The sequence below is a fragment of the Pollachius pollachius genome (assembly GCF_949987615.1).
Source record: "Pollachius pollachius genome assembly, chromosome: 7".
Classification (NCBI taxonomy): Eukaryota; Metazoa; Chordata; class Actinopteri; order Gadiformes; family Gadidae; genus Pollachius; species Pollachius pollachius.
Window position 1 is genome coordinate 22,745,910 of NC_136940.1, and position 26,147 is coordinate 22,772,056.

The 26,147-nt window shown below is 46.7% G+C and overlaps 1 protein-coding gene across 4 annotated transcripts in view; it reads left to right on the forward strand.

Moving 5' to 3' along the window:
* Positions 1 to 26,147, forward strand: part of LOC307077667 (myosin IXB) — a 57,566-nt gene that overhangs the window by 20,396 nt on the left and 11,023 nt on the right. For 3 of the 4 annotated variants that reach the window (XM_079739101.1, XM_079739102.1, XM_079739104.1), the window contains exons 5-28: positions 6,780 to 6,874; positions 9,510 to 9,572; positions 10,848 to 10,947; positions 12,394 to 12,494; positions 12,626 to 12,755; positions 13,096 to 13,185; positions 13,670 to 13,786; positions 13,980 to 14,114; positions 14,432 to 14,553; positions 14,842 to 14,983; positions 15,359 to 15,554; positions 16,372 to 16,447; positions 17,324 to 17,416; positions 18,947 to 19,060; positions 19,958 to 19,997; positions 20,133 to 20,255; positions 20,474 to 20,554; positions 20,780 to 20,890; positions 21,237 to 21,359; positions 22,081 to 22,230; positions 22,643 to 22,803; positions 22,965 to 24,188; positions 24,737 to 24,812; positions 25,240 to 25,358. In XM_079739101.1, coding sequence (XP_079595227.1) covers positions 6,780 to 6,874; positions 9,510 to 9,572; positions 10,848 to 10,947; positions 12,394 to 12,494; positions 12,626 to 12,755; positions 13,096 to 13,185; positions 13,670 to 13,786; positions 13,980 to 14,114; positions 14,432 to 14,553; positions 14,842 to 14,983; positions 15,359 to 15,554; positions 16,372 to 16,447; positions 17,324 to 17,416; positions 18,947 to 19,060; positions 19,958 to 19,997; positions 20,133 to 20,255; positions 20,474 to 20,554; positions 20,780 to 20,890; positions 21,237 to 21,359; positions 22,081 to 22,230; positions 22,643 to 22,803; positions 22,965 to 24,188; positions 24,737 to 24,812; positions 25,240 to 25,358 — 3,782 coding nt within the window. The remainder of the gene's footprint in view (positions 1 to 6,779; positions 6,875 to 9,509; positions 9,573 to 10,847; positions 10,948 to 12,393; positions 12,495 to 12,625; positions 12,756 to 13,095; positions 13,186 to 13,669; positions 13,787 to 13,979; positions 14,115 to 14,431; positions 14,554 to 14,841; positions 14,984 to 15,358; positions 15,555 to 16,371; positions 16,448 to 17,323; positions 17,417 to 18,946; positions 19,061 to 19,957; positions 19,998 to 20,132; positions 20,256 to 20,473; positions 20,555 to 20,779; positions 20,891 to 21,236; positions 21,360 to 22,080; positions 22,231 to 22,642; positions 22,804 to 22,964; positions 24,189 to 24,736; positions 24,813 to 25,239; positions 25,359 to 26,147) is intronic. The other variant, XM_079739103.1, reaches the window with a different exon arrangement.

A 26,147-nucleotide genomic window follows, 5' to 3' on the forward strand; every position in this document is an offset into this window, starting at 1 on the left:
ATTGACTGACTGTTTGTATCTCCAAGGGCCTTTGGAGAACTCTCCAAGATTTGGTCACATACCGAAGACATGAGATCATAGTTTCTGTAACTCTGACTGTGGTCTTCTCTGTAGCCTCCTGTGTGTTCTGCTCCCTCCAGGCTCAATGCCCCTGCTCTGATAAAACGCTGGTTGACATAATTAGCTATCATACTTGTGTCCGGCCCATGTTATTTGCCTAGCAGTGACGCGTTTTTGAGATTCCTACCTAACCCATACAAACCCATAACTTTGCGCACACAGTACAGCTTACCTGCTCTGAATAGTGGTCTTGCTGCTGAACCGGTTGAACTGGTTTGCCTTCTGTTAGTTATTTTTGCAGCATGTCGTTTTTCCCACCTTCTGTGTTCTGAAGGAAGTTTCCTCTGGATGTCAGTAGGCCTTGGTGCTTACAGAGAATAAGGTGATTCTATGCCAAGTGCCTGTCTGAGCTAATTCTCAACCGACCCAAAGTCGGCTTACGTCACTGTGTTTCCTTGTGATGCTTATTCACAACTGTTAGACTTTTCAGAGGGTAATGATGTTTTTACCGATACAGAGTATATACCGGTACAGCATCTAGCAGCGTAAGCATTAATAGCACTTCTCTTACGATGACAAGCAATGTTTAGTAGGTGTACTTAGTGTTGACAATCTTTTTTTTTCAAAACAAATTTTTCCGACTCGGCGCGTAGATCGGCGATTAGGGCTGGGTAAAAAAAATCGATTTAATCGATTTTCGATCGATTTCATTTAAAATTTGCAATATCGATTCAAAGGGCATGAGATCGATTTTATTTTTTTGTTACCATTATTATTATTTTTGCACTTTAACAAACAATGCCTTAATGCAATTTGCAGTGATGGAATGTTGTAGTTCAAGTACACTTTCACTTGCAATTCCTTCCTAATTTCAAAATTGCACTTTTGAGACTTGAGACAGTTTTGTTTACAGCTCAAGTTTAAACTGTCCAATTTACAAGTTTACACTTAAAACCTGTTGTTTAAGGTGAAGAGAAAAAATAAAGTACATTTGTATTTTGTAACACAGTTGAGCCATTTTCATTATTTAAGAGCAGATTGAATCGAATCGAATCGTGATTAATCGATTCAGAACCTTATGAATCGAAATTGAATCGATTTAGTAAATTTGCCACGATACCCAGCCCTATCGGAGATGATGTGTTTCCCATTCCGACTTTCCACCTCTGACTGTTAACAAACTCAGCATAACACTGAAGTGTTTGTGATGTTCTTTGCCTGTGTCTTAAATGAGCTAGTCAAGTGATGGTTGGATCGGCGTATAGACTTGTGTACTCGCCGATACCCGAGGCATTTTAGGCAGTATCGGAGGAGTTTGCGCTAGTGGTACCGGAACAACTCTACATGCATTATTACTGATTCTAGGTTCATATTATTAACTTTAACTAACTTTAATTAACTTTTATTAACTTCTGGAGAGGCAAAAGCTTGGTGGCGATGCGTGGTTACCCTGTAGGTTACGTTGGAACACCTTCTGGATTACAGATCCTCGGTAGTCCATCTCGATACTAATTACTGATAAAATAATAAGTATGCGCCGATAGATCCAGTGTCCTCCCCCAGGAACATGATTGGTGGTAAATATGAAGCGAAAGCAAGTGAAACGTTCCGCTCACCCAGATCTGGGTTTGTCCGTCAAAAGGCTTTAGATATTAATCCAAAATCGGATTTGTGAGTTCATCTCTAATCTGTGGGCTTGCGTAATATATCCCAGCGTTTTTCCCTAATTGGAAACATTACGTTTTGGATGAAAATAAAATATATGATTTCAGACTTTCATAAACTAGTTCTTAATGTAGTACTAGCTCTATGATCTGTAATCAAATATGACATCATGTTCTCTGTTGATGCTGTTGAATTACAACTGTACTTACATTTGGCCCAAATCCTGCCAAAGTAGTTGATGAAACAATTCTGAAAAGTTTCTGCTGTACAATATCAACGTGATTTGATTGATTTGCATGCTAAGAATTAGTTTTTTCAGTTGGGATTTCCTGCTATTCAGTGTGATGTATGCAAGGTTGATCATCTGATAGAAAACGTAACAAGGCTGGCTTTGGCTTGTATAATCCAATGAAATCTGTCTTTTTCTATACTTCAGATCAAAAAACCAACGTACATGACTTTATTTTATTCATTTGTCCGCCTTTCAAGTTGTAGACGTCTACCTTGTTCTATATCTTAATTGAATCAAGCCTTGGATTTACTTTATTTCACATTGGTTCCCCGACAGGAAGTCCTGCTCATACAGACATATCCTTAACAGGAAGCAGATTGGTTAAGATGTAGCGGCGGTAGGCCCCAGTTGCCATTGGCTCACAGTCTTGGGGGCTGGCTTATGAACAGGCCCTTGCATTGTGTTCTTGTTCAGGAAGTCCAAAGGAATAGCTGCCCGTTCTTTCTGTACCACTATTGTATATCTCTTGTTTAATGGCGCCCTCTTGATTCATCAGCTATATATGGTCACAACGTATTTAGACAATCTTCAGAAATATATCTATGAAGCCAATCTCAAAGCGATGGACATGCCTGCCACAACACACTCATGCATGCACATGCACCCACACACTGATGAAGCCAACATTCTGATCTTAATCACTTTGATCAGCCTTAAGTTAATATATTTCAGGCTGATCAGTAGGATGTGCTGTTCCTCGCCGGTGGAATGTGTTTGACATGTAGCGACCGGTACCGGACCAGTTCCGAGGCCTGTTTGGTGGTGCTGGGACCAGACCGCAGACTGGAGTTAAACGTGGTACCCTCCCAGGCTTGGGTGGGGCTGCCTGAAACGGCTCAGATCTGGTAAAAGGCCACCCTACTCCCACAAGATTACTGCTTGAAATTATAGCTTTTCTTTTTCTTTTTTTTTCTGTGCTTTGTCAAACTTCCAACGGCCCACTTTTCCTCTCTTGTTTCCTTGTGTTGCCTTACAACATGTAAAACCAGTTAAAAAGGGAAGGTGGATTTCCATCTGACTTGAGGTCAGCTCACGTTATTCCTTCTATGTAGACACCTCGGTTAAGATGCGTTATGTAGCATTCTCAATGAGTCTCGTAGCTCAAATCCTCCCCCCGTGTTGCTCTTCAAATCAAGCATCCCCTGCTCTGGATCCCCTTGGACTATGCTGGCATCCAGGGCCAGTGGGTGTTGCAGATGCGGTTGAGCCGTTGTCATATGATAACTAGCCAAACATGCTTTGTTCTCTAAAACACGTACAGCATGCGCTTCGTTTTCATTATTTACCGTTCCTTATGAACGCTCCCCTATGTGCAAATCCTTCCGTTGACAGAGTACTACGACCGCGATACTGGCGCCGAGGCACGGGAGAAAAGCCCCCTCGCCCTGTGCCTAGAAGGCGCCACACCACCTCGAATGCCCTGCTAGCAGGCGTTAGGGGAGCGTACCTATGTTCCCCCGGTCCTATGTTCCCCGGGTCCTATGTTCCCCGCTTTGTATGTGAACGGGGAACATAAGACCCTGTGAGCAAATCTTTTTTTCGTAGGATGGTAGGGGCAAGTACCGCCTTTTTCGCCTCTAATTCGCCTGTGATTGGTTAGACTGGCTCTCCTCCGATCGGTTATGGTTAGGTTTAGGGTTAACCCTAACCCTAACCCTAACCCTAACCATAAACCTGACCCTAACCCTTTGCACCCGGGGAACATAGGACCTGGGGAACACATAGGCATGACCCCAGCGTTAGCACGTTGTTGTGCCGTTGCATTTATCGACATTGTTCAAACCAGCTTTGCTGAATGCCATTGAGACTGTTGTTGTTGTTGTGGACCAATGAATCCTCTCTTTGTGAACAGTCAGTTGAGCCGCAGCCCCGGGGGTGGTTTGGGAATTGCATTTGGTGGCTTGTCGAGGAGGCACCCAGCAAGGCAGACTACAGAGCCGTAGCTGTGTATTGATGTGTATTTGTTCAATTGATCCCGTCATGTGAACTCAGCAATCACATTTTCCACATTCAGAGCAAACAAACAGCGTTTATTATTTCCGTCAGCGTGAGCGGGAACCCTGGACAGTTTGCCTCAGATTGCCGTGATCACTTCTTCGTTCCTAACTTGTTATTTAATTATTGACTCTCTTTACGCAAAAGGAAGTAGAGTACAGTGTGTGTGTGTGTGTGTGCACGCTTGAGCGTGTCCCCTCTGTACATCCGTGTTTGTGCATACCGTTGGCCCGAATGAATGTGGGAATTCTGGTTGCGGCAGTTGGATGGTGTAGCCTCCCTTTGTGATCGTATCCACGCTGTAGCGAGGTGCCTGGGCCTTGGCACCGCCACTGGAAACATTTAACAGTCACTGTGTTGGGCCGGTAGACATGTAAGGATTCAACCGTGGCCCAGTTCAAATCGTAATTAGGACTAGTCTCCAGGGCAACGGCTCAAACCCTTTCACTGATGAATTGTAACCTTTTTCCCCCCCCTTCTTTCCCCCCCCCCCGGCGTGTTTTCCTTTCTGTACCTCACAAAGATTGTGAGGTGCAGGTGAAGACATTCAGTGATAATGTGCATAGTGCTGATCTTCTTTTTATTTCAAGCCAACCACAGAGGGGAACTGGTCAGGTCAATTTTGAGAATTTTGACATGTGCAGAATTTTGTTGTTCTGCCTCAACACTTGCATGCACACGCACTTGTGTCTCTTAGTTCACATAGGGTCTCTATTTCAATCCCACAATCTTTGCTTCCTCCTCTCTCCTTTTTGTGTTATACAGACACAAAGAGCAGTCCCTGTTTCAATGGGGAAACTAGCCCACAGGTAACCATGGACACACGAAGGCTTGGCAAACCGTCGATCCACTAACGTATTACCTGGGGGCGCTGTGAGCCAATAGGAGCGTTCAATTGGGGCATATTTAAGTGTTGCTTTGACATGTTTAGCATTCCTTCCATGGTGCAGGGGTTTTGGCCTCACAAAAGGATATTTCTATGTCGATTCAGTCCTCTTGGCTGATGGTGGAGCAGTAAAACACTGAGTCGAATGGATAATGTAATTATCACTCAATCGCTCACTCACTCTCTCTCTCATATACAAACACACACCATACACACACCAACACACGTGGGGCACAGACGCATACACAAATCTAAAAAACTGGCGCGAGTTGTGCTGACCTTTAGTCACGGCGGACCACACCTGAATAAATAGATGTCGAACACACAGATGTTTGGTTATTTATTTCCAATAAACTCCCGCCAAACGTACAGAATCACTCCATAGGTCTTACTGACGGACACAAATGCATTCAAAGACAAACACGGATACTGGGAATGTAAACTCCCGAGTGCGCCGAGCCCTGTCCGGACAAGTTGGGCGTAGACCTTTCTTTTTTTTATTGATGATTTTGGCCACAGATGACGAACTTCCTGAGCCTAGTCAGACTTTCTTCATCTTCTTGACTGCATCACCAAGAAGCTGCCTCTATGGCTGGTTCCCCCGGGAACACAAAGTCATTTTAAGACTATGCTTTTTCTGCGTTCTCCCATACGTCCGCGTGGTGCATCGGTGTAGTTCACCGACACCGCGAGAGAAGAACATAAAATGGCTGTAAAATTCCCTGGTATTCCCTAGTACTCCTGACAAAAGGGAATGGCTTCAGTATATTTTTCGTAAAAGAAAATGGCGCGCTCTTGGATGCTAATGTACGCGGTTCTGGTAAAAAAAAAAAGGAAATGGGTGTGTGACTGCATGTATCTCAACAAATGGTTTGGAATTCGTTCTGCTATTCGTGTGGAGCTCTCAAAGTAGTGTCTGTTTAATATGCATCAAGTCAACTTCCCCTGTTGTGTGTCTGAGAGGAGAAGGAGAAGACGAAAAAAAGGAGTGTGACCAGTATCAGAACAGTAAACAGGGCCCCTCTTTGAGACCTTTGAGCTGAGCTCTGTGTGTCCCTGGTTGGGTATGGCTTCCACCCCAGAGTGGGGGGGGGGGTTCTCTGTTCCTTTCTGGTCTGACAGCCCTATACAGATAGCCCCCTCAGCCTCATTTATCATCCACCTCCTAGTGTCTCTCGCTACACACACGCACGCACGCATACACACGCGCAAACACACAGAGAGAGAAAGGGGAGAGAGGCTTGAGAGGATGTGCAGGACAACAGAGGGATGAAAGTAAGAGAGATGGAAAGAAAGATGGACTTATCTTAAGAGTGGAAAACAAGCAACAGATGCTGACCCTTTTTAAAGTGTCCTAGGAGCAAAGAAGACACACATTCTCACACATGAACAACCACTCACACACACACACTCACTCTCTCACACACACTCACAGACTCACTCTCACTGTCTGGCCTCCTGCTGTGAGGTCAGCTGCTGTTTTCAACCAGTCGTGACCTTTGGGCCCTGGAGGTTGCTAGTTGTCATCCTGATTTGTTGTTATTGTTGTTTTTTGTTTGTTCTTTCCTTAAGTGTAGGCCTACAGATGGTAGGAGTTATTTGTGGCCTTGTTAGGATTTTTTTGTTGCTGATCAGTCCAACAGATCTGCATGCTTGATGTTTCACTCTTTACCTCTCCACTAATTTGTAGTTTTATATCGATTCTTATTTTCATATTGCATATCCATAGTGATAATATTTTGGACTGATTATTAGCTATTCCCTGCATGCAATTTATGTAAACATACATTTTGAGGTAAAACAAAGTAAAAACCTAACCCTGAGTTTTTCTCTCTCTCTTGCCCTCTCCCTCTATCTCTCTCTCTCCCATTTCCCCACTAGGCCTTTGGGAACGCCAAGACGGCCCATAACAACAACTCCAGTCGCTTTGGGAAATTCATCCAGGTCAACTACCTCGAGAGCGGCGTAGTGAGAGGGTGAGGAACCGGCAGTGCCTCTGCATCGCTTCAACACCGACGCATTTTCCTACCAGCCACCTCTCACAAGTACACTCACTTAGACTAGCTCGGGGAGGGTGCTGTTCCGGAGAACCATGCATTGCAAAAACGACACGCGGCGCTTGTTTAAGGTCCCTTCCTGTCTTTACAGGCACTTCCTGTCTATAGGAACGTTTCTACTCAGCGGTATCTCTGCGCCGTTTATTAGCAACTGTTTATTCTCCTCACGTCATGCAGAATGCTCCGACTCCAGCCTCAAGTTCACTGGTTCCTCTTCTGCCCCTCTGTGGAGTCAACTCGTGCGGTCGGCCACTGCGAGAATCTAGCCTGCCATTCCACTTCCTCATCCCCCCCCCCCCCCCCCCCCCCCCCCCCCGCTGTGAGCAGTTGAAACCATCTTTTTTTTTTTATAGATAACGTACATGCATATCATTGGCAGCTGAGTTTGTATATGCAGCAGCAATGGGGCCAGAGGCAACAGCTGCTGGGGGCAGTTCATGGTGAGGGGCCCAGCAACAACCTGATTAGGCCCTAAAAGCACCCCATACTCATCGTCCTCTATTGGATTGCTTTTCCCCCAGAGGGGCTCGTAATCCAATAAGGGTCGTTGGATTCAATTAGCGTGCTGACGGCTGGCCGTACTGCAGTGTGAAACCCCTTGAGAGTGGTAGCGCAGGGCATGACCCAAATACACACAGACACACGCACCCGCATGCGTGTCCACACGCACACACTAGGCGCTGATCATCAGTGCTGTGATTGTTTTCCTCTCTTCCTGTGGTGCGTCTCCCATGGGGCTTTGAACCAAACGGACACTCATTTCCCTAGTATCTATCATGGAGCTTCACCGCAGGCCTAACAAAAGCGGCTATCTCTCTATCTGTCCACCAGGATTATTCAGCGTGTCCATAAAGGAGATTAACAAAGACCCGAACGGGACTAGCTACTGTTCCGATCCGCTTTGGCTGAAACACCAACTGACATATTTCAGTTTGCTCTCAGACCCGCCTACCTTTCTCTCCACTGGGACTCAAGTGGGCTGTGGTCAGAAATGTCGAACTCTTCAGGGGTTGTGTAGGGACTGGGCAGTTTATACAAGGTGTAATCAAGTGTGCGTGTGAGTGGCTTTGTATGTGTCTTGTGTTTCTCTGTAATCATGCAGGTAACTCTGTACCCTTGAGTTTTCGACTCAAGGATAATGTGTGTATGTGTGTATTCCCTTTTAGGTGTGAGGTCTGTGTTATGCCTTATAGATGCAGACTGTTGCATAAATAGCACTTGTTGCTGGAAAAAGTCTCTTGTCCAGCTTCCTGCAAATTACTTTTGTTTTTGTTAAATTACAACAGAGGCCCTCAACTTCCCTTTTAACTATGCTCATACTGTATGGGCCCTTCCTTTGCTTTGTCCCCTGGTGTGTTAACACAGGAGGTGTAGGTAACGAGAGGAGTGACATCTGAAATCTGAAGGAGATCAAGTAAACAGTGAAAAAATTGTACAAAACAAAACCCTGAAGTTATTTAATGCCATAGAATAGTTTCCCGTATATTTTCGGCGTGGAGCTAGGCTTTGACTAGGCTTAGCCTTCTACATTATGTGGACGGGCTTGAAATTACATTAAATCTTCTGCGCCATAATAAGTACTCTTGGGAGGACTCAAGCTGGCAAATATTTACAGCCAAGCCTGCATATACGGCCATGGTATGTTCCGATGTTATTTTTGATGCTTCTACCAAGGACCCTTCGTATAAGCGGTGCCATTAAGCGCTGGAAGCTTTCATGGTGGTTAACATTTCTGTGGAGATCTGTGGCTTGCTCGCTAAAAAGACATGCCCGTAGCGAAGACATACGACACTAATCCAAACATTATTTTAGAGCATCAAGCCAAGTCCCCCCCCCCCCCCCTCCAACCCACTGCACAATTGAAATCCGACTCCTTTTTTCTATTCACTCTTTAGGACTTACTTCAGTACTTCTCAATAAACGTTGAACAGTGTTCAGAATGATTGCATTCACTCAATACCTTCAATAATACTAGATCAAGCACCATTCTGGTGCCATTAATCCTGGTGTCCATTTTGACCTTGTCGCATCCCCCCCTATGTCACGGCTGGTTGATATTAAAAAAACGATTCAGCCCCTTTTATAAAATGGGTCTATTTGTGTCATAGGGCACGTGGCCAATGCATGTCGCCTCATGTCTGTCATCACTTCCTTCTGCTCCTTAGATGGACACGAATAACCTGAATTAGTATAGGGAAACGGCATAGTAATTCTATGATGCGCTTCAAGGCAGATTTCGTCGTAATATAATTATGAGAGATCTGATTTACACGTTTTTGGTCTCGAATGCAAACACACACACACACACACACACACACACACACACACACACACACACACACACACACACACACACACACACACACACACACACACACACACACACACAGTTAGAGTTCATCTTTGAAAATAAGGTCCGTAACACATTTTCCACATGATAATCAGCATTTTCTAGGGTGATAGGTTTGGAAGCAGATACACTTCAGTGATTGATGCTCATGCATTGACTTCCCTTCCATGTTGTTAATTCACTTCTTCCTTGTCTTTTCTCCAGGGCTGTGGTGGAGAAGTATCTGCTGGAGAAGTCTCGCCTGGTGTCCAGAGAAGAGAACGAGAGGTGAGGAACCACACGAGGGCTCATCACCTCTCTACGTCATGGACCTTCAGGGAGCGCTCTGAACGAATGGGGAGGAAGGGTTATAAAGAGGCTTTTAGTGTTTTGATAATGATTCTGACTGAAGGCCAAATCCCAGCCTTGGACCGGCTTGTACATCTACCAAAACGCGTGCACGCGAGTGCAAACACACGCGCAACCATACAGTCACACACACACACACACACACACACACACACACACACACACACACACACACACACACACACACACACACACACACACACACACACACACACACACACACGCGCGTACGGTGCTTAACTCTATATAGACTGGTGAAAACATTTTCTAACCTTACAATGCTTTTAGTATACCTTAATCACACTGCTCACGTCTTTTACTGCCACACTCACTCTCTTTGAACTTAGACTGGCCAATGCTTACAGTATGTATATCTTGGATAGGTAATTTGTTGTCGTAATTAGTAGGTGAGGGGCAATTTTTTAATGTGTGATATTCCTAGCTTTATGACACAAACAACTCTGCTGTTTGTGAGAGTTAAGCATTAACTTCTGTTATGTAAAGGAATGAAACTTGACATTCTTTTGTAGAGTGTAATAAGTAAGAACATCATTATTGATATTATTAATGGTACTAATTCATAAATCCCTGAGGACCTTTGATATGAGCTTGGTTTGATAGCTTACTCATGGGTTCCATGTCAGCAACCCCAGCCCCCGTAGTCCTAGTCCCTTCCGGTTCAGGACACGTAGCTGTCAGGTTTTGCACCCTACCATAGCCATAGTCATGCACTCAGCAGCAGCAGCAGCAGCAACCCATGCATTCTGCAAATAACCACACAACGTACACAGGCTGTTTACACCGTCTGGTACCACAGTGATCCGGCTGCATGGCATGTTGCTGTGTCACAGATATAAACACAGAAACTCATTACACATGTGGGGCGTTACAGCTGAGTTACCGAGCCAGACTAAAAGGTCACCTGTGGCAACACAGAGACAATGGATATCAACATCAGGCAGCTTGGATATTGTCCTCCATCGATCCTTGTGCTGTGTTTTTAAACAATCAATCAAATACAATCAAACTTCTACAATATAAGAGAACCAAGCTGGTAAAGCTAGCTAACTAGCTAAAGAGCTGTCACATGCAACAACAAAACTTTAATTTTACTTTAACTAACTGGCCATGGCATGTATCTAAAATTTCCATTTTGTCCAACCTTATAGCTAACTTGTTTGTTTCCATCCATAGGAACTATCATGTGTTCTACTACCTGCTGATGGGAGCTTCTGACGAGGAACGGAGGGAGTTCAAGCTGCTGGCACCTGAAGACTACCTTTACCTCAAACAGGTAGCACCTACATACTATATGTTCTTACCTATTCCCTATTCACCGCTGTGTTCACCTTGAAAACTAGCTTTACCTCAAGCAGGTAGCACCTACATACTATATGTCTATTTTTTGTTATTTAACCTTTATTTATCCAGGTGAGTCCCATTGAGACCTTTAGCATCTTTTTCAAGGGAGCCCTGTATGTTATCACCTATTCTCTCTGCACGGCTGTGTTCACCTGGATAACTACCTTTACCTCAAGCACACCTTGCACCGTGTTACCCCACTTGCTATCCGTAGTCTATTCCTATTCCCTCCGCACGGCTGTCTGCATCTGTTTGATGGGACGATGACGGCTCCAATGCCAAGTCCTTCATTCTGTTATGCGAGTTGAAATCGAGAAGTATGTGTTTCGGCTCACAGACGGCCTTACCAGTCAGCATAGAAGAAAGGTGCTGATATGTTGAACCACCGAGGCAGCTGTTTGAAAATCTATGCCGGCCCGGATCAGGTTTATTCTCATGCAGTCTGTCTATCTACCATTCCTCACCTCATTTGTATGCATCAAGCTCTATTCAATGCTTCAAACCACATGAATGAATGAATGCCCGACCAACTGTGCCCGGGAAGACATAATTACCCATTCACTCAGACCAGTTTAGTCAGTCAACTCTAATGGTTAGAAGGATTTTTATATCGATGTTCTCCGAAATATATATCGATAAAGCGCAGACTCTTGTGAAGTTTCATGTTATGATGAGATATTAGCCTGGAGGGAGGCCGGTCCTCAGGCTGTAATGACCTGTTATTCAGAGATGGGATGGCCTGTTATTCAGGGGGATTGTCACTCTGCTGAATGGCCTGCGTATGCAACCTGCTCCCCGCTTCCTGCCCATATGTGCACTGCATGTTAATGAAGTTCCCTTTGTGTACCTCCAGCCTCCATTTTTACACACACACACACACACACACACACACACACACACACACACACACACACACACACACACACACACACACACACACACACACACACGCGCGCACATACATATACAAATACACACACACACACACACATACACACACACACAACCATCATGTTTATAGGATTCCAATTTCTTACCATACAGTTTTGCACACTTTTCTTTAACTGTGTTTATCTGTTTCCTTCATAAAGAAATACTTTCTGGCCATGTATATACATCGATTTTTTAATGTAAATTCTGTTATATTTTTTATTAATTTACATTTGTTTTTTAGATGTTACCGTAGCATTTGCTGGATTTCTTGATGTGATATACTTAGAATAACTCTGGTCGTGATTGACAAAGTTTCCTATTTTGCACTGCAGGCCCTTGAATCCCGTCTTCTGCCCTCAGTCTTTCTCTCTCTGAGCCCTCTTGCTTTTTATCCAGGGCCATGTGAACTCACCCCCATCTGCCTGTCCTTTCACCCCTCCCATAGCAAAACTTCAGGATCGAGGATGAGGAGGACTTGCGCCACGACTTCGAGAGGCTCCAGCAGGCCATGGAGATGGTCGGCTTCCTCTCGGCCACCAAGAAACAGTGAGCCAATCGAACACCAGCACAGTCAGCACATGACCACCCTTGGAAAAGATTTTGATTCTGTTTGTGTAAAGTTGTTTTTTTTGGTTCTGTTTGTGTAAAGTTGTTTTTTTTTTTTTACCCCTATGCAGGATCTTCTCTGTGCTGTCAGCCATCCTGTACCTGGGAAATGTGACCTACAGCGACAAGACCGATGGCCGGGAAGAAGGCTTGGACGTGGGGCCTCCTGATGTCCTGGCTACCCTCTCTGATCTGCTGAAGGTAGTGTGTGTGTGTGTGTGTGTGTGTGTGTGTGTGTGTGTGTGTGTGTGTGTGTGTGTGTGTGTGTGTGTGTGTGTGTGTGTGTGTGTGTGTGTGTGTGTGTGTGTGTGTGTGTGTGTGTTAAATTAGATTTGCAATTGCCAGAGGCAAAACGGATGCATGCAATCAGCTCGTTAAAGAGTAGTTTTAACCCTCTATGATTGGCCACCGGATGCGCGCGGGGGGGGGGGGGGGGGGGGGGTTGCATTCGCTTTCATCGCTAGACTTGCATGACCTCAGGCCTCACAAGTGGTTAGGGTGATGTCTGACTGTACCAACGTGTTATTGGCTCCTGCTCCAGGTGAAAGAGGAGTTGCTGGTTGAGGCCCTGACTAAGAGGAAGACGGTGACGGTCAATGACAAACTCATCCTGCCCTACAGCCACAGTGAGGTAGGAGTCCAGCCCTGCCCTTGGTGATGTACAGGCCCAGTGATAACACAGTCGGCTGGATAGGGGTTTTCACTTCGACTCCCCTGGATACTTCTTCCAGGATTTGTTTGGTTAATTGAATTGGATTTTGAGTTGTATTATTTATTAAGCTCATACGGTTCACAAAGTATTGTTTTTGTTGATCTTTATTTTCACTAGTTCCTCCTACATTTTTCACTGTTATATTTTCGAATGATAATTGAATGCCAAATTCTAATACAACATGACATTACTCATTGAGGGAAATGGTGGAAAATAATAGTTCATTAATCATTATTTCATGAATAATTAAATCAAAGTGTAAATAAAAAATTCTATACCACAGTGCCTGTTTCACTGCTGTGTCCCCTTTCTCTCAAGCTCCGATATAATGTATACACTGTGTGTGTCCTCCGACATCAAACCATTTCTGCCTATTGACTTACCGTCTCTCGCTTTGCACCAGGCGATCACAACCAGGGACTCCATGGCCAAGTCTCTGTACAGTGCCCTCTTCGACTGGATTGTGCTGCGCATCAACCATGCCCTGCTGAACAAGAGAGACATGAAGGAATCTGTCCCAGTAAGACTCACTCACTCACTCACTCACTCACTCACTCAATTACTCACACCACTCTGTATTGTGGTAAGCTTACTTCTTGGAGACCCTTATCTATAGTATAGCATTGGAGCCAAATACCGCAGTAGCACATTATTTGATGGTTATTCGTTCACGTGTACCTCATGCCGTACGTTCTTTGCCTTCTATTTCCCAGTGTTTGTCCATCGGCGTCCTGGATATATTTGGCTTTGAGGACTTTGAAACCAACAGCTTTGAGCAGTTCTGCATCAACTATGCCAACGAGCAGCTACAGTATTACTTCAACCAGCACATCTTCAAACTGGAGCAGGTACGCCTTCTCTTTCTTATTCTTCCTCAGTCTCCCTTCTAGGGGATAGGGTGTTGGCTTCCCAGCCGAAACACACTGGGTTGGATAGACTAAGTCCACGCTTACCTCTAGGAATCATTTAGCAAGAGGCCCGGCGTCTCCTTGTTAACTAAACGATCAATTAGAATTATCACTTTAATAATAATTCATAATTTGACAGCCGAAGTGAGGCACAAGTTCTTCTCGTAAATGTTGAATAGGCAATGTTATTTAGAGGCGACTTATCGCCCAGCTTGTTTGTTATTGATATCCCTCGTTGCTGATTGGTTCCCCAACAGGAAGAGTATCAAGCAGAGGGCATCACCTGGCACAACATTGACTACACGGACAATGTGGGCTGTATCCACCTGATCAGCAAGAAACCCACCGGTCTGCTCTACCTCCTGGACGAGGAGAGCAAGTAAGAACCAATGCTGCCTTCTGGTTTACTTTGAGTGATCTTTCTACATCGATGAGCTCTCACCGTTCAATCACAGACGACCTGTTATTGATTGGTGATAGCTCATTGATGTAGGGAGCTTTAATCATTCATTATGCTTTGTATCTGTTCACTTCAGGGGGAAAACTTGAATCATTGTAATATATATTTTTGTATGTTTTAATTTGAGCGGTTATTATTTTCCTCAGGAAAGCAAAAGTTGATCCAATTCGCATACTGAACGTCTTTCGTCTTTTCTCTGTGATTCAGTTTTCCACATGCCACAGACGTCACCTTGCTGGCCAAGTTCAAGCAGCAGCACCAGGGGAACAAGTACTTTGTCGCCACACCGGTCATGGAGCCCGCCTTTGTCATCCGCCACTTCGCTGGGATGGTCAAGTACCAGATCAAGGTAGGCATTACTAGTCGATATGCATTTAAAGATGAGGGGGGTTTGGAATTCACACATCTATATGGACTCTCCACATGACTTGTTATTATCAACTTAAAACGAGCAAGGAATGGAATCAATGCAAACTGGAAAGCCTTTCAAGACTGGCCCAAGAAAGGTCTCTGGATGCTTCTTCTGGAAGGCCCTTCCCCCAGGCCACGAGTAGTAGTTAAATCGTCTTGGTATCGATCTGAGAGCTAATAAACGAATTGAATCACCTCATGCCACACAAACTACCGCCAAGAGTGTGGGCTGTTTTCACTTTTTCCTTCTCATCTTTTAACTTGTTCCGGATGCGCTCCCTAACGTCTCGTCCTCATCGACAAAATCCCGCAGGATTTCCGTGAGAAAAACACGGACCACATGCGGCCGGACATCGTGGCGCTGCTGCGGAGCAGCGACCGGGCCTTTGTGCGTCAGCTCATCGGCAACGACCCGGTGGCCATGTTCCGCTGGGGCATCCTGCGGGCCACCATCCGGGGCATGGCTGCCTTCAACCAGGCCGGGAGGCGCTGGGCCACCAAGACGGCAGGTAGGGAGCGAAGTGCCGGCCACAACAAGCCTGCCTCTCAATGGAGCACGGTCAGACGTTTCCACCGAATGAATTTTCACACATTTACTCATACTTCATACATTTACTGTCTCATACTTTACATACTTGCGTATGACTTTCTGTCATGAGGAAAAAATAAAGAATGTATTCACAGTGTCTTTTAATTGGGACCGTGGACGTCATGTTTTTATTTTTTAATGTTGGTTATGGTATTAAGGAGAAAAGTGTTCTATTCAGTATATGCAAGTTGTCCCAAGTTTAACAACGGGAATTTTAGTTGGGGAGGAAAGAAAGGCATAAGTTATAGATAATTAAGAAATCAGAGAGAAATGTATAGACGTAATGTTTTTATATATATTTATTTGTAAGCAGAATTGTCTCGCTGCAGTAGAGGCTACCCTTTTAACCTGGGTGATTAAGTGTTGTAGCGCTGAAACCGGTTAAAAGAGGTTGTTTAAGGACCCCCACCACTTAAAGCTCTCCAGCTGTTTTAAGTTTAGCGTCGTTCACATGTGCAGGATAATTCCCACTTCCAGATTTCCCACGTTTCCCCCCTTTAATTAGTCTCTGAAGCCAGGCTACTGAGGCACGCAAAGGCCTGGATCCGGGTTATTTTAGGACAATATGCAATGAACAGTTTGCATTTGCATGGAGTTTAATCAGATTAGATTAGACAATTAAGTTGAGCGTCGAATACATGGAAATCACTGGGTTGTAGTCACCACACAATGCTGTAGGTTTTTTGCAACTCGACTAGCTTGTCTTGATTCCTCGTCTGTCTGTGTGTCTTGTCTAGGTGTGGTGCGGCCTCCCTCCAGGACCCCACTAGGAGAGCTGCAAAGGCCCAACCCCTCGGTGGAAAAGATGTACAAGTAAGAGTGCATTCTATGACTCACTCACTCACTAACTCACTCTCTGATACACACACTCACTCACTCACTCTCTCACAGACACTGATTCACTCACTCTGACACTCACATACTCACTCTCTCACAGACACTCACTCACTCACTCACTCACTCACTCACTCTCACACACACACACACACACACACACACACACACACACACACACACACACACACACAGACTCGCACACACGCACTTGGAGTTAGAAGTAATGGTTGTTACTAAGGTCCATGACACGTTTTTTGACACACCATTATTCGTATTTTCTTTGTACTCAACACCCAACAGAATAACTGTCTCTTCCCCCCCCCCCCCCCCCCCCCCCCAAGTCTAACGGCAGCAGATTTCACCTAGATCCTTGACTGGAAGCTGCAGCACCTGTGGACAAGTTATAATAATATACCATTAAAATACGAGTTCACCAGGCGCAGCAGCATAGTCCTATAACTTCCACACCCCAATTGCTATCTTTATGCTGCATTTTGAGTTTCGCCCAGGGTGGATCTTTCTGTTTTGTAGGTTGGGTTCACTGTAGACCTTTACTGCTTTCTTTTAGTGATGGACGACATGAAGGAGGATTCGAATCATACATGTATCAAAGAGTCCTGGGTTGTTCTTAAGCACTCCCAGCAATTACTCTTTAGCACTCCCTGTTGTAGATAAAGCTAATTCAAAGACGATGTGTTTTAACGAAAACACAGCTAACGACAACAGTGTCTTCCTTCATGTCATCTTGTTGGCCCCAGGGCTCTTGCCCCTCCCCCCGTGTCCCCTCTCCCCGCCTCCACCCCCCGGTGATCCCCCATCATGTGTGCGGTTCTCTTCCTCTCCCTTCCACAGACGAGCCTCTATGCTCGATTTCAGCTTTGATCACTCAGAGGAGCGCCCTCTAGAGGCCTTTGAAGACATCTTTGCTAGCTATGAGAGTAAGAAGTAAGTGTTCCGGAGGACAGGGAAAACAGGGAACGGAGGGATGAGGTCAAGCAGCAGGGGAAACAAATGATGTTGAGGGGAACATATACCTTATTGCTTTTGTTCTCCATTCTGAGTCGAACTACGTAATCGGAGGGCCTTTAGCTCAGCAGACGAGGTGATCCAAATTCAAACCAAAACGAACATGCGTCCCCTGAGCTTTAGATTATAAAGAGTAATTATGTTTTTATAGAAGTTAAACTGTTATGTCGTTGGACCTCGGTGGATAAGGCAGGCCCTTTGCTCACCCTAAGCCCCCTGTTGCTCGTGCTTCCCCACGCTTATTATTCTTTCCCTGAAACACAGAAAGGTGTTTGTACTGGCCCTTTCTGATTAGCCGTCCGGATTACTTACACGAACCACCGAGAGCTGAAAACACAGACAAAGCTGCTTGAGGCCGAACGGACCACTCCAATGACGGGCCAGAATTCTCAGAATGGAGCCAAGCTAAAAATATGAAACCCCGGCCCTTTGGAAAACATGACCTAGCACCTATTTATTTTTATTGGGAATGTGGTTGGGGGATGGCTGGAAGATTTGCAACCGAATCTCGCAGTGCGATGGCTCATTCCATGTCCTTGTACTAAGGACATAGCATACTCCCATGTAGATTAGCAAGCACTCTGTTGAGACATGTTTTAGAAGGAGTCATTTGTCGCCTCTCCCTCTGCTGCTTGACCTCATCTGAGTGGTACTATTCAGCGATGGGTAAGTAGTATCAGTGTTGCATGGACCCAGAAGCCCCTCCAAATTAACCACACCAGTCCCCCATGTCACCGATACCGTCACACCACTCCCCGGTCAAGGAACGACCTGCCCCCCAATTTCCACGCTCTTCCCAAAAGGACCGCACATCCTTAAAGCCGGCAGTGACACACAAATCACCCAGCCAATAACAGAGCCCCAGCATGAAGACAGACGGCCAACCACGGCAAGCTTTTTGTCCAGCTCTGCATGCTCACCACAACCCTGGCGAGGGTCTGCGTGCGTCTCCACAAACATACGCCGTGATCACTCGTTCTATTTGTGTCTGTTTGTAAGAAGGGGAATACGACAGAGTGGTTGGGTGGTCTGTTCCGGGCAGCTTCTTTGGTGGGGTTTTTGAAAGAGGGCCGGGAGTTCGGGAGTGTAAACCACGAGGGTGATTCATCGCAAACGAGATGAGTCGATGTCCCCCCCCCCCCCCCCCGCAGATCTTCCACCCAACCAGTCTGTCGTGTTGTGTACGTCTCTCGGTTGATGGGCTCTTTGGTGGTGGTGGTGTTGGTGTTGGTGGTGGTGGTGTTGGTGGTGGTGGTGTGCTGGCACTGTGGGTGTATACGTCTTCTAAGGTGGCCTCCTAACAGCCCCATGTTCTTTCACACCTCATTCTACTCCCTGCCTTTATTTCCTCCCCTCACCCGACTGTCCCTCTCTTTTCTCCCTCTTCTATCCATCAACCTCCTCCCCCTCTCTCCCCCCTCACCCGGGATGTACGTGCACGTACGTCAGGGACATGCACGCTCAGATCGTCAGCTCCATTAACGACCTGCAGCTGGACAGCGAGGACCCCCGCAAGCTGCTGCAGTCCTGGGGTCGCCTCAGGTTCCCCCGGCACGCTCTCCAGTGAGTCCGCTGAGAGGCGGGATGCGGCGGCGCCACGCCCCCTGGCGCTACGCCAGGCCGTCCGTAGACATCGGTAGACGTGGGCAGAGCGGATGGATCCTGGATCACCTCGACCAGCCCTGCCTAACATTATAGATCACTGTCACTCTAGTTCAGCCAGAACATCTGGGATGGCACGAGGGCTATCTGATCAGAGAGTAGACCTTATATAGAGATGTTATTGTAACCAGGAAACTAATCATGTTCTTTTAGTATACGATGGGCAGACACCAGTGTAACGCTGTTGGCTGCAAATCAACACATTCAGTGAAATTCCAATAGGTTTTCGATCAACATATGACAGTTCAGCTACGTAACTATTTGTTATGAAATCGTGTTCCTGTCATTTTGCTATCTGTCATATGCAAGACCAAAGCGGAGTGAATGCTTAAGGCTGCTGCATGAACGCTTCATAAGGGCAATGCCCACCAGAGAGCAGCAGAGATGGCAACTCTGCATGACAGATCGGCTAGCGGTTGATGCAGCACAGCAACACTGAACATTATAGGTTCCTGCTATGTAGAAGCCGCAGACTGTGGTGACTGGGTGTTTGAAGAGCGGGGCTGCTCAGTGGCTGGATGGATGGGCTCGTATCATCTCAAACCTCATCCGCAACAACATGGCTTCTCTCTCTTCTATCCTTCATCTCCTTTCCTTATCTTAACGTTCTTGCTGCCCGATCATTCATCCCATCTTCCAGGAGCAGGCTGTCATCCCATTGACTCACAGCGCATGAGGAAGGCTCACCGTCCTACTAACTTTCGCTCCCATCGCCTCGCTCCATCCTCCCACATCCAAAACCATGTCCCCTATGCTCCTCTGACATCTCTCTTTCCTTCTCTTGTCTTCCTTCCCCAGGAAGAACAAGCAGACCAAGCAGAAGCAGATCATCCCTAAGGTTAGTCAGACCGATGGGCAATAATATATTTAGTGCACTTAGCTTGTGAGTTATTTCACACCTACAGCGTAACTTTTTATGAAGTGACGTTTTGTGTAAAGTGGTCATTTACCTTTTTCGCTGTCTGCCGTTCAGAGTTTGCTGGACTCGCGGTCTCTCAAATTCATCGTTGGCCTGACTCTGCAAGACCGCACCAACAAGACCCTTCTCCGCCTGCAAAAGAAGAAGAAAACCCCCAGCATCAGTGCTCAGTTCCAGGTAACATCACATCAGCTTAGCTTGGCTGTTCCTGATGTCCTTGACCAAAACACATCATTTTGACCCGCCAACGGCTCAGAATGATTTGACGCGAACCCTTACCCTAGTCAACAGTCTCGAATGATTTCCTTAAGCTTTTCCGGGTACAGCTTCATCGCAATACCTTTACAAAGTTATTAGGCTGCTGATGTGGGCTCCCCATTCCTTGTGTTTCCCAGTCCTCCCTGACCAAGCTCTTGGGAACACTGAGTAAAGCCGAGCCTTTCTTCATCCGTTGTATTCGCTCCAATGCTGAGAAGGTAAGACTGGCAGTACAGAATTGATGCATTCAGTACATGGTCACCCACAATACAACTGTTATTTAGTTCACTTCAAACGGTGATGAGGCTTATTTCCTGACAACCTTTATAGCCAGAACCTCATGATGCATTCGTTTGAGTTTGAGTTTTTAAGGAATGCAGATGGTCGGAGATAGTGGACTTTTATTTTGAAATGATCTTGGCTGCTGTGTTGTTTGTGAGCAGAAGGAGATGTGTTTGGACGAGGCCCTGGTTCTGCAACAGCTGCGGTATACGGGCATGCTGGAGACGGTTAGAATCAGGAGGTCAGGCTACGGTGCCAAGTACACCTTCCAGGTACTGTAGGCCTCTTCGTTCCTTTTTGTTTATATTCACAAATCGAAAATAATGTTGAAGTGCTTGTGAGTGACCTTGTCATGATGTATTGGTGAAGTATAAAAACATACAAAAAATAGCCACTACAGGGAAAGCAAAACACGCAATCAATCATTCAGCTTGGTCATATTTCAAATACCACAGTAAATATAATAAAACCGCCCTTCTGGGCCCCATGCAGTTTTTAGAATTATTCCAACTCCATTTCAGGGGTCTAACATGTCTACAAATCGACAGTAGAAGTTGGTTCTTGAACCCAGAGGCTTTTTTGTTCTGAACCATTGGTGTTGTTGTGATGTTCCTTCAGGAGTTCATCGAGCATTTCAGGGTTCTTCTCCGTAAGAACGCCACAGACTCCAGAGAGGATATCTCATTACTGTTTCAGAAGATGGGCATGGACCCCACAACCTACCAGATCGGCAAAACTAAGGTGAATATGATCGTAGTTTATGTGATCAAAAATGACGTTGAAATGAAAGGGATTTGTCTGCAGAATTGTGTGCTGTAATCAAAACCACTTATCCTATTTTATGTCTTTTCAAAGTAATGATACACTATAGTTGTAGCTCTGTATTAACATCTGTTTCAGTTCTATATAATGCCTATGTAAGTACATATAACATCTCTAGTTAGCACCACTGTAGTCGTATCTCTATATAACATCTCTATGTAGCACCACTTACTCATCTCTCTATATAACATGTCTATGTACCATTTCTAGGTAGCACCACTTAAGTCATCTCTCTATATAACATGTCTATGTACCATTTCTAGGTAGCATCACTTAAGTCATCTCTCTATATAACATGTCTATGTACCATTTCTAGGTAGCACAACTTAAGTCATCTCTCTATATAATATGTCTATTTAACATCTCTATGTAGCACCACTTAAGTCATCTCTCTATATAATATGTCTATTTAACATCTCTATGTAGCACCACTTAAGTCATCTCTCTATATAACATGTCTATGTACCATTTCTAGGTAGCACCACTTAAGTCATCTCTCTATATAACATGTCTATTTAACATCTCTATGTAGCTCTACTTTAGTCATCTCTCTATATAACATGTCTATGTACCATCTCTCTGTCCCGCCGCTGTGGTCGTACCTCTATTGAACGTGTCGGTACGACCTCTGTGTCCGCAGGTCTACCTGAAGGAGCTGGAGCGGCAGCACCTGCAGGACACACTGCACAAGGACGTGATGCGCAAGATCATCTTCCTGCAGCGCTGGTTCAGAGCCCGCCTGCAGAGGACCGAGTACCTGGCCATGAGGCAGGCGGTCGTCGTTCTCCAGGTACGCCCTGAGCAGACACACGCACTCTGATCTCCTCCCTCACACGTGCTCACTGCGTCTGCAAGAGGAACGAGGAGGTAGAACTCGGCTGATTTCTGTCTCTAAAAACGGGTGCTGACAGTGTAGGAGCCCTGATGAACGTGAAATAAAACCTTTCATCTCTGTCATCTTTTGAACTCTTAATAATTACTTGCCTAGCATGAGCCTTAAATACTCTTGCCATGTTTATTTGTGTCGTCCTTTTTTTTTTACTGTTACCTTGTAAACATGCTTTGTAGGCTTGCATACAGAGATCAGTTTGACAACACCCCAAGCCAACTTGGGGAGAATACAAAAACAAACTGGAATGCTTTACATCGCATTTGGACTAAATGGCTCCCCTCCCCTGCGCTTCCCCCCCCCCTCTCTGTAGCGGTCATGGCGCAGGTACTGCAGGGAGGAGAGGCAGGTACGGGCGGCCACGTTGATCCAGGCTGTGTGGAGGGGCTCCAGGCAGAGAGCAGAGTACCGGCGCCACAGACAGGACATCACCAAGCTGCAGGCCCTGGTCCGAGGACACTCTGCCCGCAGAAGGTCAGAGGCCAGACTACGACTCCATGTCATATTTGTCTCTATCTGTATTATAATCTACAGTTCATTTGTGAGTTTTACTTTGGATAGGTTGGTACATAGACATGTTTTCCATTTGGATCGAGACGTTTGTCTAAAGTCTTTTATCGATATGATGTTATCAGATGTAATTCCATCCGGGAAGAGAAAAGGCAGGAAGAGGAGGAGGCTCGGAGGAGGGCGGAGGAAGAGGAGGCGAAGCGCAGAGCAGAGGAGGAAGAGGCCAGGAGGAAAGTGGAGGAGGCCAGGAGGAGAGCAGAGGAGGAGGAGGAGGCCAGAAGGAGAGCCGAGGAGGCGGCAGTTCGGCTAGCGAGGGAGACCGAGGACGCCCGACTGGCCAGAGAGGCCGTAGAGGTCGAGAAGAAGAAGAGGGAGGAAGAGGAGAGACTAGCGAAGGAGAAGGCAGAGGAAGAGGAGGCTGCTCTGCTGAAGCAGGCAGACGGCCTGGAGGCCGAGCCCGAGACCAGGGAGCGCCCAGACATCGAGCTGGTGATGGAGGAGACTCTGGATGAAAGCCAAGGAGCGGAGAAGTTTCTCTCGCCCGAAGAGGAGGGCGAAGGGGCGGCCTCCGGCCCACAGCCGTCCGGGGAGGCAGGGAAGGAGGGAGAGCTGGAGGACGAGGACGAAGGTCTCGGGGAGGATGAAGACAGCGGGGAGCCTTCATCGCCCAGGTCCTACGTGGAGACCAACGGTACCCCGGCTGAGGCTGGTTCTCAGCAGGACGAAGAGGAGGAGGAGGACGACGTGGAGAGAGCCCCTGAACCCACGGGGGGCCCATCTGGTACCCAACCTGCTCAAGGCCCCACCCGTGTAAACCCGCAGGTGGAGGTGAAGAGCAAGGAGCGGGGCCCCGCCCTCCACAAGGGCCAGTCGTCCAAGAGCCAGGAGAAGAGGGAGCAGCGGCGACTCAGAGGCCTGGAGCACAACCAGCGCGAGTCGGAGCGGGCCGCCTCCTCCACGCCCGCCGCCGGCAAGGACGAGGCCCCGCCCAAGTCGTCCCCTCGGACAAAGGGCAAAGGTCAAGAGGCCGCCAGGCTGAAAGAGGCGGCCGAGAGCAAGGAGCTGGATCAGTACCCCTTCGTGCACTGGAAGGTGAAGGAGGACAAAGGGGAGAAGAAGGAGGCGACGGGCGTGACGGGCCCCGTCCGCCCGTCCAGCCTCGCCCTGCGGACCTCAGACGCCGGGGCGGAGCGCAACGGCCACGAGGAGGCCTCCGGGCTGCCCAGCCTCCAGCGCCGGCCGGGGGCCCTGAAGGAGAAGCCGGACAAGTGGAAGGGCGGGAGGAAGAGCGAGGGCGGGTCGCCCCCGCTGCCCGACGCCGCGCAGCACAAGAGACAGATCCACGCACAGTAGGTCCACTCGGCGCTGCGTCGTTGCGCGGTGGTAGCAGCTCGGGGTCTGATGGTGTTTGTCTGCATTGCACGGCATTCGTTTTTACAAACTGATTATATTTAATCTCTGGTGCGCAAAAAGTAGAACACGCTAAAACGTGAACAAGCTATATTAACTTGTATGTTCATGTAGACAGACTAGTATTCATTAGTTTGTACCTAAAGCGAATACTAGTCTGTTTACATGAACAGACAAGGTAATCTCTGAAGTTAGAGTAAATTAACCTTTTTGAGTGAACAAGCTATATTGATCTTCTACACTGTGATGCAATAAATACAACAACTGTACCTGTGTATCAAGCCGGTTGGAGCGATGGCCTGTGCTTTGCCTACCTTTCGTGCGGATACACACTTCTGTTATTATGTAAGACACGTGGCTCGGACTCTGCACTGGCATCAAGTTTCTCGTGTTATATCCTCTGTGGTCAAGCTCTGGTTAAATCCCCATGAAACCAATCTCATCCTCGAGTCTCGTGTCTGACCTTGATCTCTCTGATTCTCTGCAGGGGTCGATTGACGTCCACCTCGCTAGACGGCTTGTCTACAGGCTCTGAGGGGGCTGGAGCCTTATCACACAGAGAGGTACTGGCACCTTTCGATCCGTTTATGTAGATCATTAGGCTTTAGGGTGGCATGTGGCTCAGCAGGTGGAGCGGGTTGGCTGGTAACCAGATGGTTGCTAGTTCAAACCCTCCTCCTAGCCGAGTGTCGAGGTGTCCCTGAGCAAGACACCTAACTCTAACTTCTCCCGGCGATCTGGCTGTTACCTTGCATTGTTGCCCCCCCCCCCCGTTGGTGTGTGAATGTGTGCATGAATGGGTGAATGTTGGGCAATATTGTAAAGCGCTCTGAGCTCTGAACAGCATGGCTTAAATGCAGTCCATTTACCATTCATCAGTGTTGTCATTGTGTATATATCATGAAGTACTGAAGTACTGACGTACTGCAGCACCCCCACACACACCACCAACCTGTGTGTGTGTGTGTGCACGCGCTCTTTGCTCTGCAGGTGGTGAGCCCCTCAGAGAGCCATTCTGATGGCTCAAAGAGCAGCTCCTTCAGAAGGAAGAGCCAGGACGCAGCCAGTCGCCCGGACTCCTCCCCGACTGTCCCCTCGACGCCTGAAAGGTAGCCGTTACATTCAACTTCATTTCTCGGTCAGGAACTTGGCTCGCATGCAACGAGGTGACGTGCATTTGGGACATGCGAGACAGTTTACTATTGGAAGTTTATTGTCCTTTACATACAAGAGCAAGACTGCAATTAAGTTGTTTCATTTACAAAAATCACTGGTATAAAGAAGCATAATATATTGATAAATATACGTCATATATTCAACCAAATAGATTTAAAGAATTATATTAAAGGGGTGATGTACAAAGATGAATAGTTTCGGAGCTCCGATATCTTATTTCGATATATTCGTGGTATGATCTGCCAAAAGCCTTGAGATCAAGTTTTAACTACGATCCCAAACACTGATTTTGCCCTGGGGGGCTCCACATTGGGAAGTTTTCTCCTGATCATACCTACGTCCCTGGCTCCCTCATGTGGCGATGCCTACGCACGCTACACAGCCCCACCATATATAGATACGCAGACGAGCCTCTAATGGGAAAAAAAGAGTGCAGACACGAATGCGGAAATTCCAGATTATTGAATGGCCTCTGATGGGGTTGGCCTCTGCCCAAAGGCTTGAGGTCCTCCCAGGGCCGGTTCACCAGACAGGGGGGGGATGGTGGAGGGATGGTGGAGGGATGGGGAGGGTTACGTCAGATGGATAGTCTTCTGAATTATTGTTTGTGTTGTCATCTCCCGTTGCTATCTCAACACTTTCGGGGGATTATGTTTGGGTATGTGGCGGTTGTTTGCTGGCATTCGTCCCGAGCCATTTCTTTCTGATTGTATCCAACTGGT